Source organism: Atractosteus spatula, chromosome 8 (genome assembly GCF_055471065.1).
Source record: "Atractosteus spatula isolate fAtrSpa1 chromosome 8, fAtrSpa1.hap1, whole genome shotgun sequence".
In the NCBI taxonomy this organism is placed as follows: domain Eukaryota; kingdom Metazoa; phylum Chordata; class Actinopteri; order Semionotiformes; family Lepisosteidae; genus Atractosteus; species Atractosteus spatula.
The window spans coordinates 30,950,515-30,972,851 of record NC_142713.1 but is presented as its reverse complement, the minus strand read 5'-3'; the positions used below and the strand labels follow the sequence as shown (position 1 = coordinate 30,972,851).

Below are 22,337 nucleotides of genomic sequence, written 5' to 3'. Positions count from 1 at the left end.
TACTTTTAAAATTCATGGTCACTTAAAATGACTAGGTTGTACATGAAGTATATTTTTTTAATAAGATCAAATGTACACATGCAATTACTCAAAAAAGAAAATATACTTTACAATATACTTATAGTTCATATTAATCCCATGATCACAATCATAAATTGCTGAACTATTGATTTTTTAATTTTGGAGGAGACCATATTTTATTTGAGGTTTTATAAACTCTATTTCATTTTAAACATAGCTATTTAATTTAACCAACTTATTTAACTTTCTGTTGTGCATAGTCTTAGTAATTACCTTTATCTCTTCGATCAGTCACTTCTGAACCTAACCAGTCTGGGGGGAAGGAGGGTTATAGAAGCCTAAATTCATATATACAGTATATATATGATAGGGAATCTCTTGGTTTAACATTGAATGTTTCCACAGCAGACACTGAACACTGAACATTGGTGAGTCCTGTTTTCAAGTTTGTTTGTTTGTTGTTGAGGCCTATGTCAGTAGGGTTCTGCAGAGTGTGCATGTACTGTAGTACTATTAAAACAAACTACACAGAAAATGATAACACGTCCCATCAAATCTAATCTCTTTGCCCTTCACAGTACTTTGCAGTGTGGATGTGCTGCTTCTTCTTGCTCTTAATCGAAGTGCACAGTTGTTATTACGCAATGATGCAAGAATGAATGTAAATCAGTTACCTATTACTGCACTGCACACTAAAGTGCAGGAAAGAAATTCAAATTTGGGATGAGTTTAGTTGTGACAGAAGCGGCCATTTCTGGAGACCCAATACTATGTGTATTTCCCACAGTGCCCTGAATTACATCAGTGTTACAGAGGGATTTATAATCTGAGTCCAGCCAGTCTGGCCACCCTGTGTTATTACCTCGAATGGGTTTTTGAGGTACCATTAACAAAGTACTGCTGCTTATGGCCCAGTGGCTATTCCTGATGGCGTTATCCCTGTGTTTCAGCTCTTTCCGAGATGCCACATACAACAGCAATTGTCTGTTTAAAACTCACTCAAGGCAGGTGAGGAGTAATGACCCTAGACCAGAGTCAGATTATTACTGCATACTCCTGCAGTGCTCTTCTTACCTACAGTACCACCCTGCAGGCGGTTTTAAAAATAAATGTTTACAGAAATAAGTCAGGCAGAAATATTAAGCTAAAAACAGAATAAACCATAAAGCTATTAAACATGAAAACTCTTCAGCTGATCAAGAACTAATGATATGGTGACATCTATCTCCAACTGTAAAAATAGTTGAAAAGGAAAACTTATATTTTGGGCAAATTTACTAAAGGCAGGTTATGCATAGAAATAAAAAAAAGAAAAACTTGATGAGGCACTCTGGAGTATAGTTTTGATAGATACAATCAGTAATATCATACAATAACACACAATGTGGCACATAACCATAGTACCTTAATGCTAAAGGTTTAAGATGAGAAGTAGACTTTTTTTTATGAAAGTCTTTGGTATACTTACCTGCAACTACATAATCGTAAGCCACTGCGCATGTTTAGAAACACATTCACTGTAACACATTCGAATGAATCAATTTTCTTTGCGCTACAAAGCACTCTATCGAAATCGGAGTTAAAAAAAACATGATCCTTTGCAATGGACAAAATTACACTTACCATGTGCAGGAAGCATATAAGGTACTTGAGCACGATAAAGTTATGTTCTGGCAGACTCTCTATGATGTCTTTGCATGCTTTTACTCGCAGACTGCTCTCTACTCCTGCAATAGAGGGGGGAAAAACGTCAGACCAGAAAAACATATTCGCTGGTGTTCACCTATCTCAGCATTACTCATTATCTCAGCGTTACCCAATATCACATAGCCTCTTTTTCAGGTAAGGGTGTCACAGAGTCTACTGCAAATTCTTAGTGTGAAAGGCAGGACTACACTCTGTACCGGATGCCTGTCCATTGCAAGACATTAAAACACAGGAAGAACTTAGAGACGCCAATTAACCTAATGAGTCTTTGGAAAGTGCAAGGAAAACAGAGCGATACAGGTGGCTCTGGCCAAAGAGATGTGGCATCCCTTTAGCAGTACTTGTATAAAATGCCAGGGAAGGACCTCTACTGACTCACAACGAGTACAGTTTCCTTTTTTCTTTTGTAATTCTACAACCACTGCAATGAAAAACATCCTCACAGTTTTCTTAAAGTGACGACACAATTGTAAGTACTGCAATTAAACTTTTCGCCATGGTACTGTAACTGTGCTGGGCAGTATAAATATTGCTCTTTTCAAATCTAAACTGAAGAACGTAAATGAGTGCAACAGTCCTTTAAGATTAGGAACGTGAAAGACTTTGATCTAAAATCGAAAGTGTTTGCATTCTGAGACGAATCTTGTCTCTTTAAAAAGATTTAAATTAATCTTTAAAAATATGTTTGATTATGATTAATAGAACATATACAGTACAGTGTTTTTCATCCCAAAGGACTATAGAACACCTTACATACTGCATACGAGCCCCTTCTTTCACCACATTATGCACCAGCAAACACAGTCCACAGCAGGGCCGGCGGGGATGTGAGAGACTGCTTCAGCTAGTAAACTACAGAAGGAATTCCAGTAGGTAAGCCAGACTGTGCAAGACTGAAGCGGGGTTAAACGAGTGCAGCAGGATAACAGCCCTATTCTCACAAACAATACCATGGGATCTTTAAAGTAGGCTCCAAAACAAGAGGAGGCCACTTCATCACCCTTGGCAAATCTATGTGGCTGATTGCTCTGAGGATTTCTTCCGGTCTTTTCTATAAAGAAGCCAAGGCATCGGCTTTAAAAGTGTGTCTGGGCCGCGTGACCAAATCAACTTCAATACTTTGTGGGAAAACGTTATTTCTTATTCTCAGTTCGGAATGTCTACCAACACCACTTACAGCAGCATCCAGGTCTTGTTAGAAGTCTTATATCCAACTATTGATCATGTCCACCGCGTCTTTGCTTCTAAGAGCAGGCTAGAATGTGGCAACATCTACTGTAAATGGGTGCCTTTATAGTCTATTTAATAAGGTCTCTTTGAGGAAAAACAGTATTCCTTTATTAGCAAGTTCAGAACAAAAAAATGTCCTTTATTTACCCCAAAGGCATTCCACTAGACAGGACAGCTTTTCATAACGCAGGAAAAAAACAAATATTATTTGACAGGTCTCGGCTTGCATTATCTAACAGTCTTCATGCTAAGATCTTGTTTTACTGTACCACGGTTTCTAATTGGCAAAGTATCCACTTAATTACCAGAGCTTATATCAACGTGTGAATGTAGTAAACAATATGAATTATAGCCCACAGATGAGCACCGTAGATGAACAACCAAACACATACATGGGCTTAGTCCCACATTCCAGAAATCCTAGCATGCTCAGCAGGGATTGTATAATAGGATCCTAGGTAAAGCAGCCATAATTATTTATGATGTTGCCAGTATGGCATTATGCCAGAAACACATGCAGAACATGTTTTTGGAAAGAGGCCTTTCTGGAGGATATGTGGCTGTCAAATGTCCATAAACATTTAAATGCTACAATCCGTCATCCAAGGTCAACAACCACATATTCGGAAGCTGGCAGCCAATTCAAAGTGAAAACCCCCTTCAAGTGGTCTCAAATACTATGATTAATGGCACTTTAACTTAAGTCGGATAGGATAGACTTTCCTTAAGCCTGACCAGTTTATCTGAAGCCAGAAGATAAAGTTACAAGAAAAGGAAAGACCTTGAAATTTTATTTTCTATTTTCGAATGTCGCAGAACCTCATATGGACATGGCCTTTTGATGTGTTAACAGGGTAATACATTCTGATGCATGTGAAAATCATGGGAAATGAAGGCAGATGAATCCGCTACCGTGATGTACACCTAGAGACTCAGCAGGGCTGCAGCTGATCAGAGTTTAAACCATACTACAAGTGCCTGAAAAACACACCTCTGGCGGCAACAGAAACTTTGGGAAAAAATCCTCCTCCCTACTTACTGATTATATCTTGGATTTGCTCATAGAGTTCAAAGGTGAGCAGCGGCTCAGGCAGCTCTCGTAGGAAGGTTTTCAGGATGACAGCAGGGACGTGGATGTCGTTGTAGTCGTCAAAGTTCACAGGCTTTCCTGATGAGAAGAGGTGGCAGTAAATCTTTACAAAAACACTGGCAGTGTGCAGCCCCTTGGACTTCAACGTGACCATTTTCTACTCGACATCTAATGCACAGCACTACACTTCTCCTTCAATGCAGCCCATGAAAAAAATCTCTTTAGCAATCAGCTACAGCGGAAACGCAGAAAGATAATGAAATACAGCTGTTTACAAGTAACAGCGCTTCATCACAGGCACTGGTGGGTAGGAAGCAGTTCAAGTATTCACATCCTGGGTTTTTTTCAATCTCCGTGTTCTTTTATCGATTTAAATAAACTGGCGTTACTATAAATGAAGTTGCCAGTGAAAAGGCGATGAACAGAATACTCACCTACATTGTACAGTTTCTGAATGTCTTTAACAAGCTGGACTCTGGCTGACCTTCTAAAAATGCCCTCTGTGTAAAGCCCTAGCAACACAAGATTGAATCAATTACACATCCTGAAGCCAAAAGCAGCCAGTAAATCTAACAGACTTCACAAAGATCCTATTTTCTCAGTTTTAACCACAGGTGTCCTCTCACAAAGTGGAAATCCTCAAGCTGACAAAATTATGCAGACTGTGTCCTAAGCAGCTCTGTTCTCATCCTACACTCAGCTCACAGTTCACATCTGTCAGTACATCCTCATAGGGAAATCTCTCTAGTATTAAGCCCATCTTTTGAGAGTGGTCTTTAAATTACGGTGGATAGAAACATTTTTATTCAAGCAAGGTTTTGTAATTTGATCTATCACAATACTGTAGATCACTATATCAAAAACAGAACTGTAGAGAATAGCAATGAAGTATTTAAATATTTTCTTAATTGGCTTTTAAAAAAATATTGCTGGGCAAAACTAAGAAGAAATACTGAAAATGCTTGAGAAAATAATTATACATAAACAAAACAAAGTTGTATTACAGTTCATGAAGTTGAATTCTGCAGTGGAATTGAAATCAGGCAATTCCATTAAAGTAGCACCCTGTGTTTCTGGGTTTTTATAAACAATTTCACTGCATCACAATAATGTTTTTGAAGAAAAATCTCCCATCGACACTCTACCTTTCTCTCGAATATAGGACACAGTTTGAGACATCACTGGGGGGATTAACAGTCCTTTGTTTTTCTCTCGAATGCTGGAGAGAACAAAATAAATTATATTTTTCATTGAATAATTGATCACAATCAATTTACCATTTATGCACACTAGACCAAAGCACAGGTGATGCACAACAGGTGTTATTTGATCTCTTCCCCTTCACCATCTGAGAATCCTGAGCAGAAATGTTGAATGTGAAAGGGCAGAGTTCCTGAGCATCTACTCGGCAATGATGGTTACAGCATATTCAGGCTAACTATACCAGAATTAGCTACCAGACCAGTGGCTCAACAGTGAAAATCAGAATTTCAGCACATTTGTTATCTTTCAATGTCAGTGAATAAGGCATTAAATCAATATCACAGAATCTTAAAAAGTTATCAAAAAGCATCACCTGTTTCAGATAAGATTTGACCCTTTTGTGGCACAAAATGTATATCCCTGCCTACATCTCCCAATTTAATGAGTTGATAAAGAATAAAGTATTTCTAACATCCCACTCAAACACAATTTTAACAAAGTAAGACATACCAACTAGTTTAATTTAGGTAACAATGCGAAAAACATTATTACTATTAAGACAAAAAACAAAAACAAAACCAATATGTTTTTTTAACTAATGCAGCCAAAACCTAGCTGTAATCTAGAAAAGAAAAGTCAAATCGCAAGAATGGTATGAACGAAACACCTACAGTAGGTCTAACTCATTCTGGGATTCTGATCCCTAAAAAATTCAAAACAGGTCTTCCATTAAATCCTGTAAACCCAAACTGTCAGAAGAGATCCATACTCACTACTGCAGGCTCACCGCGAACTGCTGTGTGGGGAGAGGTGGCCGAGGGGGGCGTGTCTTTATAGGAGGTGGAGGACCTCCTCTCTGTGCAGCTCTCAGCTTCTCATCATGTCTGTGAGACACAAGAATACACAGGGCTGCCACACAAAGCCAAGGACACAAAGAAGACCAGGTGCAAGTGCAAGAAAGAACAGTACGTTTCTGATGCAGCAGGAGATGCTTCCATCTTCTAGGACACAAGAGTAAAATGCAAGAGGCTAAAGTGAACTCTTTTGAAAAAAACACTGGAACTGTTGCAACCGTAAATATGTACTATATACAAAATACATAAATAATGCCGTAAAAAGAGAATGGAAACTATTTTTAGTGACATAAAAAAGAGAATAGTTCAAAAGGAATCCGAAAAAAAGAGAAGCATCAGCTCCTACAGAGCAACTGAAACAGCAGGAGAAGGCTCTAGGTTTAGGAGGGTTTCCCAAAGAGCAGTGGTTCAACTCATCAGTAGGACCTGTGGGCCTCTGTGACCAAAGAGAAGGGCTTGAGAGAATAAGGGGTACAAGAGGCAAATCAAACTCACAGAAGGATTCTTCTACCAAGACATCCAAGGTGCTAGACAGAGGAGCTGTTTCTTTAGGGCAGCTGGCCATTAGTAGAGCGGCAGGCATGGAGCTGCCACTGCAGGCGGAGGCCTGTGGCTCACAGGAGGAGAAGCACAGCATGCGAAATGAGTGGAGAGGTCTGATGGTGATGATGGTACTGATGGCAACTCACGGGCTGGACAGAGGAAGAAAAGGCCTTTCCGTAGTCTGGCCAAACCACAGCTTCAGGAAAAAATCATGGAGCGAGAATCCCCGAGAAAAGGATACAGAAAATCCCAGAGAAACATAGGAAAGGATATAAATGAGAGGAGGTCATCAAGCTTGTTTGGTTTGTTAGTAGGTCATTGAGCCGAGCCATTCAATTCATCCAGCAATTTCATGAAAGAAGCCGATGTTTTGACTTCAAGAATATACAGTAGCTACATTATAGGTGCAAGAAGTGCCTCCTTTTTTTTACACTTCAATGCACTTCCATGTCATTTCATTCTTGATACTGAAGACGTCTACTGCGTCTAAACCTTTCTGTTGCCACCATTTCTGTTTGCCACTCTGCCTATTTTAGTATAATCAGCAAATCTGACTAGTTTGCTAATTATATGATATAGATTCAGAAGAGCAACAGGCCAAAAAAAAGTTCTGTGAAGGATGGCTGGCAAGATCCAAGCAAATACTGTACCTCATGACTTCAGGAGGAATTATCAGCTGGTCGTAGTTAAGATGCTCTCTTAATTCACCCAAATAGTTGACGTATGTAACCTTCTTCCCAAATTTATGACTGTAAATAAAAACAAAGGGGTAGATATTAACGTTTGACAAAAGAAGCATTACAATCTACAAAAAAGCTGTGACTACTAAATTCTCAGACATTACAACTGAAACATGAATAATGTATGTAAAATATATTTTTACCCTTAATTCTCAAGCATGCAACTCAAATGATTTACTATATAAGAACTTGTGATATGGCTGTACAATGCCAGTGCTAATTAAACATGAGTATGAAAAAACATGTTAGTTTGGATTTGCAAACTAGATGTGCTCATACATGGGATGTATGCTCTGAGAATGTTGCAGTCGGGAATGTCACAAAGTGAAGTCATTATAGCATTCAGAGCCCATACATGTACTAGAACTAGATACAAGCAGTGTCACTAGCTGAAGCATCAGTGACTGACCCACAATCTTTGGTCCCCTGAAGGTGAGGGTGGGATGAAACACCTGAAGGGTGTGTGATCTCCTGAATGATTGTGCTCAATCGTCTGATGCCCCTCTCTTGGCCATGACTAATATAACCAGGCTGCAGTGGACTCACTTGTGGTCCATATTAATCGCAGGTAGCATTTTGGATTTGCCAAAGGTGGTGCTTTTTTGTTGAATCTTGACTCTTTGTCTAATTTGCTGCATTTGGACCATTGGTAAACAAAAATCTCAAGCACATGCATAAGAGCCACATTCAGTTGATGGTGGTAGTATAATTGTGGAAGAACATCAGTGACGACTGCAGGAGGCAGTCTGCTGTTAAACGTAATTCCATCGCACAGTTATTGTGTATGCCAAGCAGATTTTAATATTTATAGAATTATCTTCCATTCCTTTTTACAACAACACTAACATTAACGTAATCTCTTATGCTTTAGCACTAAAAACGCTTATCTACATGCAAGGGTCACTAAAAATGTTTTGTATCAAACTCTGATCAGTGCCATATACAGTATTTGATACTGTAATGCTAAACTCTTACTCAACACAGCACTACCAGGATGATTTGGATAGACATCTCTCACATTTCCTTGCTTTGATCCAAACTAATACTGAACCCATCAGGTACTGATGACTTACCTTTCTTCAACGTATCAACGTAACGTAACGTGTCCTTTGTTTAGCAAAGTTACGAACTACCCCGTCAAAGACGTACTGAATAGTTAAGAAGAGCTGCCACAGAAACATACAAACCTAACTTTATCCTCTGTAAAGGATGTACCTAAATCTGGTGCTGTATGTCGACAGTATTTTGTCAACTATAATGTAAAACTTCACCTGAAAAGGCACTCAGCCAATGGTAAAACAGCATGGCACATACCTTATAAGGGGCTTAAATATGTTCCATAGGATTCTGATAAAGTTAGTGGGATGGACAACATACAGAGCTTTCAAATTTTTCTTGTATCTGTACGAATAAAACAAAAACAATGGGGTTTATATTAAAATACTTTACAAAGGACTAACAAATTTAAAATTTACAAAAGTTACAAAAATAACTTTGTAATTCTAAAAACGTTTCTTCTGGTACAATGTGCCATTCAACTAAACAGCACTGTGTACTTTTTACTTTATACAGTATAATCCAGATTGTATTTTTCATATACAGGTGCATGACTACATTTCACAGATAAAAAGCATTTAACTGCAATGTAAAACATAAACCAAGCTAACTCTGTGCCCTCCCCATATGTTTTCAGTATCTCTTTAGGGATCATTAACTAGTAACAAATATTCCAGCACTTGTTTTCATTAGTGCTACGCAAGAAAAAATGTAACAAGAAGCAAGCAGAAATATTTTGCTCAACATCAGAGATTTATAAAGTCTCTCGTTTAAGATGCTAAATTATTAACTGTGGCACTTAAGTATACCTTTGAAGTGCCAGCAGACGAAATTAAGACACTGTACACAAACACTCCAGTGCTTAAAATATTCAAGCATTGGGGGAGTAAATACTGTAAGGAGTGAGGAGTTATAAATGTCATACTTTCTGTCAAATTCCTTGTAGGCTTGTCGAAGCCACGCAAGGGAGGGTTTATTGCGGCTCCTGAGTCCGTAGTGAAAGTAGACAATGGTGTAATCGCTCTCCACATACTGATCCAGTGTGTATTTTAAGTATCTTTGAAGAGAGCAAAGAAAGCATACACTTTAACACAAAATGGCTATGAAGCAAACCCTGAAGTAAAATCAGACTTAAACATAAGTGCAAGGCACACATAGTTCTTTTACTTTGGCTGTTTTAAAATGTCTGCATTGAAAAAGATAAATTACTAAATAAACATTTCACTACATGGAGCGATATTGTATTTTGTATAATTTTGGTTTGTGATTTTAGCAGAAATGAACAGAAACCCAGATGCACAGAATGGGTCGAATTTAAAAGGAGGACAATTAAAAACAATTATAAAGAAAAGGGATGTAGGACAGACACATATTGGAAAGTCAAAGTCACAATTTACAGAAAGCTGATACCAGTTAATTGGATGAATGGATACAAAAATGTGGCTGAAAAAATCTGTTGGTGGCCAGAAACAGTGATCACACTATTTCATCTTCCACTCCTTGAACCATTTATTCTCTCTTATCTATAGAACATGAAAAGGATGGGCAGTATGCTCCTGTATAGATAAAAGGAGGCGTTTGACCAGTATGATGATGTAAAAACTGTAATGAGACAGGATCTACCATTACTGTAAGACATGAGAAGGACACTCAAACACTGGGAGAGCAGAAAGGGTTAAACCTGGCAGGGTAAACATTTGACCATCTTCACCTTGGATAAATGAAATGCTGTAATGTTCTGAACCGAGTTAATTCAAGTCTTTAACAAACTGAACCTGAGAGTACTCCAAAACTCTCATTAGACCATCAGACTACTTTTTAGTTTCAGAGTTCTCAGAGCTGTATTTTTAAAACACAATAATAAAATAATGAGCCATCATATGGCCTTCCCGTAGCTTACTGAGTTCACATACACAGTTTAGTTTGACAAGAATGACTACTTCACTTTGATTTTGATAGTACTATGATCATTTATATCTCACTATATGGCACCTGAAAATATTTTTTTTAGTTTGTACTGTAAATCCTGTGTACATATTGTTAATCTAGTACACTCTAACTTTTCTGGAAAACATTAAAGTCTTTTCACGTAACCATTGGCCATACACATTCAGGTAACACACACGAACCCCTTTAGCATTTTTGAGCACATTTTGAACTCATTTTTTACTCTTCAAAAACAACAAAATAGTCTTCCAGGTAAAAAAAAAGCCTACTTACTCAAGGAGTCTCTGGTGATTGAGCTGGTGGGAAGGAGGCATGCAGCAGCTGCTGAAGATAATCAGCTTCCTGCCGTAATTGTCATCCCCTGGAGAGAACACACGTTCAACCGAGAAACAAGTCAGGCTGCTGCTTGATCTCTTCCACTCTGGGTGGAATAAAGAATCTGAAATGAACTGTGTTGCTTCACTAACTCAAACAACGGGGCTCATTTTTTAATTTCTCAAGCAGGCAAACTGCCAGCACACAGAAGCTAAGGGAAACAAGGTAAGGTTGCTGCTGGAAGAGGTGCTAGTGGGGCCAGTAGGAGGCGCTCACCCTGCGGTCTGTGTGGGTCCTAATGCCCCAGTATAGTGACGGGGACACTATACTCTAAAAAGATGCCATTCTTTAGATGAGACATAAAACCGATGTCCTGACTCTCTGTGGTCATTAAAATCCTAGTGCGTTTCTCAAAAAGAGTAGGGGTGTTACCCCGGCGTCCTGGCCAAATTTGCCCTTGGCCTTTACCAATCACGGCCTCCTAATACTCTCCATCTATAAGAACAGCTTCATCACTCTGTTCTCCTCACTGATAGCTGATGTGTGGCGAGTGTACTGGCGCACTATGGCTGCTGTCACATCATTCTGGTTGGGGCTACACATTGGTGTTGGTGGAGGGGAGTCCCTACAACTATTAAGTGCTTTAAGTAGAGTGTTCAGTAAAGCTCTATATTATTATTATTATTAAAAGGCATTATATATTGTAAGGTTTTTAAGAGGCTACTGAGTTTTTTCGATACAATGAGAAGAGCACAATAATCATCTGGTGAAGAAAACTGGATCAACATCTAGTCAAATCTACAATGTCCAGATGTACAACATACAGAAACCCCTAGAAGTCTCTCACTGAGTACTGCTCAGATCAGAGGTGTCAAACACATGGCCGGTTGACTGGGTCTGGGCTGCTAAGCCCATTTGTCCAGTTCATTTATCTGAGAGAGAAAAATAAAAAAGCTCAGTTTTGCTTGAACAGCAGTACAGTAGACAGTAAAACTATGACTCAAGCAAATGCAAGCAGTATGATTAAACTCAGTCAGGCACCATTACATGATAGAATAACAAAGTCATGTCTGACTGTTAGATGTTACTGCAAAACACTTAGTTTGGCACATTTTTTCATTTGTTTATCTCCCACAAGGCTTTTTAACCCTATTTCTTAAATTTAAACTACTGTCCAGCCATTTACTTTAATGTACCAGTGACTTGCAGAATCCCATGTCGTGCCACATCATAGTAAGGGTGATTGTAGTCACACGCTGCTCCTGATATGGACCCGGGACTCTCTCCTAGTTGCTCTTGCTCTTCCTCTTCTTTCTGTAACTCTATGGACAGAAGAAACAGAAAGAGGAGATCAGCACAAGCTGACATAACATCAGCATTCATGAAAGATAAGCTTATACAATGATTTGCAAAAGGCTGAAGGTTTAAAGGTTACATTCACTCAATATCTAACCCCAGACCTTGATATAATTTTGGGACTTGCTACAGACTAGTATTCAAAAGTAAATGACACAATATTTTTCAGGCTGTGACACAATAATGTGACACATACAGATAAGGCTGACTCTAGAGTTATGGTTAGTATTACAGTACTTCTAGGGTTGGGGGTAGGTTTGGAACTATGGATAGGACAAGCACAAAAGCTTAGAGCTGGAAGAAGGATTTAAGGCGAGACTGAAGATACTGTGATGACCAGGTGTGGACTTTGGAGTTAGGGTTATGGCTAGGGTTTTTAAAGGTGATTTATTATTTTTTCAAGGTATTACACGACTTGGGTTTAATTACCTTTTAATGACTAATTACAGATTTTTTTTTTGTAACTGTCAGGAATGAGCACATACTGTAAGGCACACTATGAACACAAGGTACTGTACACTTTAAGACAAGGAATTCCAAAAGAAAACAGCATACATACAGCAATATTCCCTCTAATTTTTAATGGCCTGTGTGCACAAAAATTTCAAGTTGTGCAAATTTTTTCTCCAGTGACAAAAACTTGTGTGCACTAAATTGAGTGTATGTAAAATTGTAAACCTGAAATTATTTTTGTTAATATACTCATTCTCATAGAAGCATAGAGATCCATAAGAACGGGACAGCGATTCAACAAGCCCATTCATAGAGACTGAGTGTCGAGCGAGCATGAACAGTGAGCTAAGAGACTGCGAGAGCGTAGATATCGGTTATCGAGTAGCAATAATAATGCACACAGCCAAGTTGGGCCTCTCGCAGCCAGTCTCATGTGGTCAAATTAGCATTTTTCAATTGACGACCGTGTTTGTTTTATTATTATATATTTAATTTAATTTTTTGTGCACAGTTCAATTTCCTGTGTGCGCATTTTTCATAACCCGTGTGTGTGCGCACACGCGCACAGCTAAGGGGGGACATTGATGTACGGTATGTACATAAAGATTTAGATTATAAGTATAGGTGAGATTTGATTGGAAGAACTAGAGAGTGGTGTTATTTGTGTTTCCAAAAGCACAGCTTGTGAAAAATGGGCTGTGACCCAAAGCTGAAAGAATGTTGGCCTATTCCTATTCCTGTTTGGATTTGATAACAATACACTGTTATCAGCCTCCACGAAACAGTTATTAGTATCAGTAGCCTTTATCTTTACATGCCACCTGTTTTTTCCTTGCAACAATTGTTCTCAGAAAACAGTTCAGAAAACATATAAAACATTTTGTTCTGAGAATGCCTTTTTTTCAGTGACTCACTTCCTTATCCAAAATCAGTCATCACCAGAAGTCAAAGAAGTTATTTATAGGAGTGAGGAGTCAGTCAAAATGCTACAAATCTCATATTAATTCCAGCTGGGTACAGGGCCTGCAAAAATGTCATATATTCATCAATATTAATGTACCTTAGGTAAATGAATTTGGATGAATCACAAGAACACTGCTGATATTCAATTGCAAACCTAGTGTTCTTTTCACAGATCTAAGGTGTTACAAATGTAACAGAACTCTACTTTAAAATTAATTTTGGCAGCCTGAGAAGCAGTAAGAGAAACTTTACAACAGTGAGATTTTTTTATAATGTCACATTTTTCAGAGACAGAAGAGGCTACAAAGCTGAAGTATCAAACTGTCCTTCAGGTACAACAAGCACACTGATATTTGTTCTTCCTAATCTCTTGTTTCGTTCTAATTTGATTGATTGCACAAAAATAATATTTCTTTCCAGGCTTCAAAGTGATTTATAGGTAGTGTATCTCGAATCCCCCTTATCTTTCATACAATGAACAGCATAAGACAAGGACAATGTTAAATATGTCCTATTGGAAATGATTATATTGTCTCAGTAACTGAGGCCCACAGATAGAACCCTCTGGGGCCTAGAATTCAGCACCTGTATATACAAAACAAACTTTTAATCTAGGTTCAAACAAAAACAGTATAATCGGAAAAGCTTTACTTAATTTCCAAACATTTATTTTTATTTTCAAAAACACAATTTAAAAGTACAAAAATAACCATTCCCTACCATTACGGATGTTGGAAGTAGCTTTTGAGGTGCCTCAAGAATCTAGGGACAATGGTCAAACATCTAGCTACTGTCAACATTTTCAAATCTCTGGAGCTTCAAAGCAAGAAAGGAACTGAAATGTTTACCGAGTTGTTTTGGGTCTGAGACACATTGACAAAAGAAAACGTCTGGTTTACCTTGGTTAATTAAGTTCTCGCTGAATCATTACCAGTGACTAACAGTCCACGAACAGACAAAGGGGTTAGAAAGGGACAGCCAGCAAGACAAGGGAAGAGGAGAAGAGACAGATCCAGGGGGGAGGTCCTTATGTAGATTTAACACCAGATTCGAGATGAGTATTTGAACCATTCTGTTCCTTTAGGAAATTGATTTTTCTGTATAACGAATTTCATTAATTATGAGATTATGATTGGGAAACATAGGAGAATGGACATGCCATGTCCTTTGTGATCTTGTCTTTCTACTTAGTGTCAAGTCTTGAGTAATAATGGCATTATGGAGGTGGTATCCCAGTGTAAATCCCATCTTTAAGTCTATGTGGTGAGACCAGACTTTCTTCAAGGGCAATCACTTCCCCTTCCATTAATTTAGAATTTAAGAATACAATCTATCCTAATACCTTCAGGAGGACAAAGGAATATAAAAAAATTATAGTACTGTACCTTCAATCTAAGGTTACAAACAGTAATTGAAAGTAATTCCTGTTCAAAATGCCACAGGTCATTCAACAGCTAAGGAACTCTAATTTATCATCTCCATTTGGTCTTCAAACACCTGGGTAGGATACCAAAACCCATTTTTGCTGTGATGAAAGTGCATGACAAAAGGGAAAGGTTGCATATTTTGAAGTGTTTATGCTGTTTATCTCATTTTACACAAGGGTGATCTGTTTCGCTTTTTAGTAAATACAATTCTCAAGACAGAAATTTATACAGAATGCAAATTGGTTTGGATTGATTTGTGGTTATAAAAGTATGTCTTACAGCAGAATTGAAAGAAGCTTGCTGCAATGACCAGATTGCATCACTGACTCAAACACTTTTACTCTTGCTGACTCTAATCTGGTTCACTCTACATGCATTTTTGCAAAAGCACCTGAGAAACAAGTATGCTCATATTAAAACATTGTCTTAAAATGGAGAATGTCATGACACATACAAGAACACACGACCCCAAATATACTAAGACAACTGAGAAGTAATAATGTGTACAATTTCAAAGAAACATGTCTATAACACCTCTGTGCACTTGCTGAAAATCAAATTTACAAAGTATGAAGCAAGCCTAATTTTTGCAGATTAAAACATGTAAAAAATTAAATAGCAGCAAAACATAATAAGATGCCAACTATTTTTCAAGAATGAATGAATTAACAAGCAGAACAGCAAAAAAATACTTTAAGACATCTTTAAGCCTCCATGGGCGGAGTCTTTGGAAGTTTGGGAGCAGTCTAACCAGATAATCAACATGCCCCTCATTCACAACTTAAAAAGGGATACATTCTGAAGGTAAGTTATTCATGTATCGTTACAGAAGCTTTTGCCTTTCGACTCTCCGTGATTATCTGATAAGATTAGTTCCTTTTGTCTCACTTCCGTATGAGCTGTGAAAGGCATCTTGGCAACATGGTGCCCAACCCTGTCCCTGAGGATATAACCACACCATTTTCCACAGACCTACACCTTTCTCTTCCTCAGGTAAGACTTTATCTGGAAACAGAGTATTAGCCTCTCACAGACTACATGATTTTGGCCGAGTGTTTGGCTCTTCCTGAATCTCATGCTCTTTTATCCCAGGCTTTTCCGATCTCTATGCTCTCAATTTAAAAAAAAGAAGAGGAAATGAAAGCTAATTATTCCTCCAAAGAGCTGAACTTGTTCAGTGGTGCACTTTTTTGAGTGCCACCAACATTCCTTTTAGAGTCAGCATAGGAATGCTGGTATCTTGTCTGTGTTGTTTTTATCTGGGCTGCACTGGGGCAAATTCCAGTCAACTTTGTTGACATGGCAATAAAGTATTGAAAATATTGAATTAAATCTCAAAGTTAAAACCCAGTGGAAAGAAAGCCTTCTTCCAAGTCAAGAACTGGGCTGTTCTTGGGTCCCTTCTTTGAGAGTGCTTACCAGAGCTTCTGTTGAGTCAGCTTCGGACACTGTGGCGTGTATTGGAAATAAAATTGAAATAAAGCAAAAGCAGATGAGGAACTCTTTAATTCAGAAACGTTAGGTTGCTTCAGCATCCCTACTCGTAAATCCCTGCCAATGTTTTCTCTTTTTATCTTGATCTCTGTTCAGAGAATTACCACATTCTAGCCTGATCTCGTGAGATCTCAGAACCAGAATGAACCAGTTTTCATTCCAACAGAAGAATTAAGAAAGCATGTGGTTTTGATAATTTGGCTCATCCGGCTAGATGCTTTGTCAGCTCTCTTCTCACAGATTGAATGTTTCAGTGACCTTGTGGGATTTAACCAATGAACACTTGCAGTACTAACGGCATTTCTTATAAGGCTGTTTGAAAGTGTCAATCACACCAGTGTCTACATAACATTAATTGAATAAACAATAACAGTTTTTATAAATCTAAAGGGGATTAAAACTTACGGTTTTACACCCAAGTTGAAACAGAATTCTGCACATCGTATTTCCTGGAACCTCTGCACATGAAGGAGATTTGTGAGACTAAGCTTTGAATGTACAGTAGAAAGCAGTAAAAATCAATCAACTGGATCAATGAAGAGCTCAAGAAATGTAGTTAAGAACAAAGTTGGAATGAAAACAAGAAAAAACAATGATAAGGACAAGGACTGGAAAACACTGCTGTAAGGAAAAACAGGCTGCTTGTGTAAGGGGTGCTCATGGACCAGTTAGCTGAGTCTCTTCCCTCTGGACTAGACTTTCCAAACCACGTGAAGTACTGTAGGAGTTAGCATGCTCCGTATACACTGCTTTTCTGCTTTATCAGTCTAAGTGATGATCAAGTCTGTAGCTCAGAAAGAATTCATTTTATTCAATTTACTATGCCCCCCCTGCCACATGTCCTACGCCTAATGCCAACTATGTGAGCAGGCGCTGCACCAATGGAGAAGCATTGATTGCACACTTCCTGCCAAGAATGGAAACCAGAGGGCACCTTACCTATTTCAGCCATCTTCTCCAGGTCTACCCCAGTAATCATCATTCTGTCACTGCGGAGGTCAGCAGAGGCCTTCTCTTTCGGCTCGTCAAGACTGAAAATAGTCACTACATCAAGTTAACATTTGAAATCCAGCAAATATAAATGTGCTCCTTTCACACGAAAAGCTCCTTCTGGGATTTCATTTGCTTTGCAAAATATATCAATAAAAGTGAAATGAAATGTCTGGCAATGCAGAGGAAGTCAAGGAATCAACCTTCCAGTACGCTGTAGTGAGAGCTTTCTGAGCGGTGCTGATGCTCAGTATGTCAGCTATGTGAAATGTGATCTTTGGTTCACCACAATGATGCAGAAATGTTTTTTTTTAAATGGAACTAGTGCATGGATTCCTTTGTATACCTTCTACTAAAAAGGAACAGGTGAACCCCAAATCCACCAATGTAGAAAGAGAAATGGAAGGAAGGAATAGCCAGGCACAGTATAGAAATGTCTACTTTTTGTTGTTATTGTAGTGTACACATTAAAAGCTTTAGGATGTACAGTATGCTGACTGAGAGGGAGGCAGGACGCCAGACACGCATGGAATCAATCAGATTGCAGCAAGAGCTGAGAGCAAAGAACCCAGGACTGCTCAAACCCCCAAATAAAGAGTGAACCCCAACACCACCAATAGAGAAACAGGCAGAAGGGACATGGAGTATGGTCATTACGTTAAAGAAGAAGGCAGACATTAATAGATGTGGGATGCCTGCTACCTGCACCAGAGGTAGGAAACCAAACAAGCCCAGGGCTGAGGAGCTAGTATCAGGAGCAGCAGGGACCAAGAGGAAGAAACTCAAGGCTGAATTGGACACTGGAAATAGTGTAAACGTTAGGACACGTGCTGACCGAGCCAGACACATCTGTGGTCAAGGAGGTGGCACCACGAGTATCGGTGGCCAAGAGGGAGGAACCCGGGATTGGGTTGGATGCCAGGGAACAGAAGCAGAAGAATGAGTCTAGATTAAATTAAAGGACATGAGGGAAGGAAGAAGAAGTGGGGATTGAAATTCTGAAGAGCATGTCCCTATGTAGATGAATAATGCATGAGGCGAATGTGAGACAAGTACCATATTTTCTCTCGTTCTTGTTTTGCTTTCTTGCCTGTTGTTTAGAACATGGTCCACATATAGAATGAATGCAACAAATACGCAAGAGTGTGCAAGAGTTAACTATAGCGAAAGTCTGTAATGTTTGTGATTTTAAAACAGCTGGGTGAGACTGGCTTGTCTCTCATTATCCCTCCCCATCATCAGCTATGACCTTCTATTTATTACTAGATACTGTGAATATCCATCTCCTTAACTACATTCATTAAAGGTCACACAAAAAGACCAGATCAAGCTATTACTAGGACAATTAATTCCTGGACAATTGATTAAACATTTGTGGAGGTACTTAGCTATTTCAAATCAATTGTTAACACACTCTTAGCTTGCTGGTGGTATTTGTGGGCCTGAAAAACATAAAAGAATATTGTTTGTATAAGCATTTTATTAACCCTGAGCACTCACTCTACAGATGGGGGGGCTTACCACTTTGTTCAATATTCAAACGGCTCACTGTGAACTTCTGCAGATTTACGAATTTACAGTACAACCAAAGGAAGTTGATCTTCCTTTAATGTAACATTTTCTGCTCTTTTGAGATAACGTTCTGCCTGATGACAGGCTGTGCCAAACTCCTGTCTGGACTCTGTTGAGCAGCTAAAAAAACAGAATGAGGTATGCTGCTTAACATGAATGGCAAAATAGACTAACGATGATAAGATTCAGCACACAACGCATATGTTTAAAGATAAAATATCTACTTAATGTCTCACAGCCTTTCCTTGTTAGAGAATTTTTGTGTATCATCTATGAAATGTAGAGATTTGTTAGAAAAATCTATTTAATAACCCGTGAATTACGGATGTTGTAAGAACACTCTTGCTTTATTCCATCTGTATCTGAAATCAAAGTAAAATATAGTATTTAATTCAATTTTGATTTTTTTAAGAGACAAACACCATACAATACTCATTAGAGAATGATGAGTGCTACATTGACTTACATTGAGTGATTCCATGAAAGGTCTCTGATGGATAAGGTCACTCAATAATCCACAAAACGTGCACTGGGCTAATATTTAAAAAAACACAGATTTTCTTTCTGTAGTGCCACTGAATAACACCAGCAGCATTTGTCTACACAAATATGCTGTGCTTCCTAATGTTCTAATGCTTGTGTTTCTACAGTAACTGGCTGTTTTAAGTGCGTTACCACTGTTATTCTGATCTGTTGACGATCTATCAGTACCGGAATTCAGACTATGATGACTATGTAATGTACTATGCAATGGAAGCTACACTGTATACAGTCCTTTGGAAAAAGTATTCACTCTAATGATGTCCCATTTCGTTGCCTTTGGAGTGAAATCTCAACAAAAAAGAAATATAAAAAACTAAAATATTTTTATTACATAAGTACTGAATTTGTTATAGCAAATCTAAATTAGTTCAGGTGCACAAAATGGAAAGTCACACAATCGTTTGTATGCCCTCTGTGTACAAGAGAAGTCGTTCACATGATTTCAAAACAAATGCACCTGCCTCTACATGGTACAGTAATGTACCTCAGTCCGGTAGTGAATTTGCAGCAAAGATTCAACTAGTATGAAGACAAAGAGAATTTTCAACACAACTCAGGGATAGTTCTAGAAAGGTACTGGTAAGAAGGATACTTTTTATAGCCAGAGTTTAATGGCCGAGATAGGAGAAAATATCCACGAGTCAACAATATTCGAGTTATTCCACAAAAGGGGAAAGGGAAAGAAACACTGTGAATGTAGAATGAAAACTAGCCTAATGCAATACATACAGTACCTAACTTTGGCAAAAGTATCCGTCAGGACACAAAAATCATTAACTATTTTAAACACGAACACAATACACACCTAGATTCTGCGCTTTCACAATACTGTAGAAAGAGCGTACATAATGCACTTCTCATACTTGGGAAGACATGTTTTGCATGTCTCCTTTCACGTTGACGCCTGTGTAAAACGCCGAAACAAACGCCACGGAGCCTAGTTTATCCAGATAGCATACGCAACTGAAAGAAACCAATGGAATACCAGGACCGAGCTTCCCACACGCGTTTTAGCCTACAGATGATAATTACAATAAGCCAGCGAAGCAACTTTTCCTACCTTTTTCTTTCAAAGCGTGGTTAAAAGTGCCTTGATACAGCTTTGTGTTCTTAGAAACAATTGCATATCATAGGAATACAATTCTTTCAACACGTCATAAAATCGAAAACGTGTTCTTGTAAGAAAAAAAAATCCGTTTCCCTCTTCCTTGTAGTCTGGTAATTAAAGAGGAGGAGCAAGTTTGCAAATCACCCTTGAGGTAAACATTCCACAAGTGAGGGAGCCGAAACAATTCCACTGGTTTTACCAAACGCTGAATGTTTTTTTTTAATTTGTCACCCCATGATAAACATTTCGCGGTAATATTCGTTTATTATAACTAAAGCGCATTGAAGCGGACTTCTCTAAAGAACTACGATCTGTACTTTTATTGTGTGTGGTACACGGAGAAATGTGTTTACGCTTTTCAAGGTGATGGAAGTAACAAGTCAGAAGCATTCTTGCTGTTTTATATTGTATTTGAGTGCTTACAGTTATCATATATTATTTCAACAACTGTATACGATCAGCAAAGCATTACACCAGCTAATTGTAATGTAAACATTGAGGTTACTTGAGTGAAAATGCTGTTGGGTTTTTGGTTCTTTTACTTGGCAGGCTAAACACCACAGGGCGCACTACAGGACAGAGACACAAGAAAAACACTCACAATATTTTCACCACGATTCACCAGACACTGGCACAGAATGAGTATCGAATCTAGAGGTATCAATGCCATGTGTTTATGGCCAGTACCTGGCAAGGCATGCACAGCCTGGATCACCAACATTCTGCACCTCACACACCTACAGTATGTGTAAGGTCCTTCTCCTGTGGCAGTGAACCCTACAAGACCCCCCAAGGGCTAATCTGGTCCATGGAATGAAATTAATGAAACCCCCCTATATAAGGGGTGACCTTGGTCCCTAAGTCAGGTTGAGACACTGTTGTTGTGTCATCTCCTGGCTGTTGATTCCCAATGATTCTTCAACAGCATCTGTGGTGGACTCACCCCCTACATCATGTCTCTCCTACAGCTGTTCACAGCAATGGCACAGCTTCACCTCATAAAGGGCACCAAAAGAGAGCATTACAGCTGAGGGGATGAGTCTAATATCACAGCCCAGTGCCGATGTTGAGGGTATAGATTGTCCAGTCTGCCAGAAGCATTCAAAGACATCACAGGCTTTGGATCGTGCCGGGTAACATGTCTTAGAGCACCATTTACCATTATGTTAGACTACTGTACTACTCAGATTAGGGGATGAATGCCAAGCCTGCAGAAGCCACATACTGTACCACCACAGTGTAGTGATATAGCTGCCCAATTCCCTCCTAGAGATGCCAGCCGTAGCTCTTATTTTAAGTGTCAACTCTACATACTGTATAAAACACTCTGTAGAGGTTGATGAAGTTAATCCAGTGAGAGGCAATGATGTGGTGCAGTGATGTACCTCATCAATGCCAGGGAGTGAGTATGGGACTTTTCTCATCACATTACTCTGAATCCACAAGGAGGTTATCAGTGCAGATGCCCCAGAACCTGAAAAAGACGGCCTTTTCTTACCAGGACCAGGGCTTTCAGCGTGTTCAATGATCGCCAACCCCAGCACTTCTGTGCACGAGCCACTTTCCTGAAGAAAAGACTGTGGCAAAGGTGGGCCCATACAGAGGTGTGGCACTGTGATCCTGACAAAAGAAAAACATTTTTAGAAAACAAAAATCAAAATGAGGTAGTTGATATGTATATTTTTGATTGTATAAACACTGGTGTATAAATAGATGGGAGAAAAC

General features: G+C 38.8%; 1 protein-coding gene across 2 annotated transcripts in view; it reads right to left on the bottom strand.

Annotated features, from left to right (window-relative positions):
* LOC148829402 (rho GTPase-activating protein 8-like) overlaps positions 1-20,697 on the bottom strand; it is a 28,287-nt gene extending 7,590 nt beyond the window's left edge. Inside the window, exons 1-12 of one of the 2 annotated variants that reach the window (XM_088924391.1) lie at positions 20,565-20,697; positions 17,339-17,443; positions 11,903-12,028; positions 10,665-10,752; positions 9,370-9,501; positions 8,703-8,789; positions 7,299-7,397; positions 6,025-6,135; positions 5,194-5,267; positions 4,483-4,560; positions 3,998-4,126; positions 1,645-1,748 (exon numbers count right to left, since the gene is read on the bottom strand). In XM_088924391.1, the coding sequence (XP_088780517.1) occupies positions 1,645-1,748; positions 3,998-4,126; positions 4,483-4,560; positions 5,194-5,267; positions 6,025-6,135; positions 7,299-7,397; positions 8,703-8,789; positions 9,370-9,501; positions 10,665-10,752; positions 11,903-12,028; positions 17,339-17,381 (1,071 nt within the window). In that variant the 5' untranslated portion in view covers positions 17,382-17,443; positions 20,565-20,697. The remainder of the gene's footprint in view (positions 1-1,644; positions 1,749-3,997; positions 4,127-4,482; positions 4,561-5,193; positions 5,268-6,024; positions 6,136-7,298; positions 7,398-8,702; positions 8,790-9,369; positions 9,502-10,664; positions 10,753-11,902; positions 12,029-17,338; positions 17,444-20,564) is intronic. The other variant, XM_088924390.1, reaches the window with a different exon arrangement.
* Between the last annotated feature and the right edge of the window lie 1,640 nt (positions 20,698-22,337).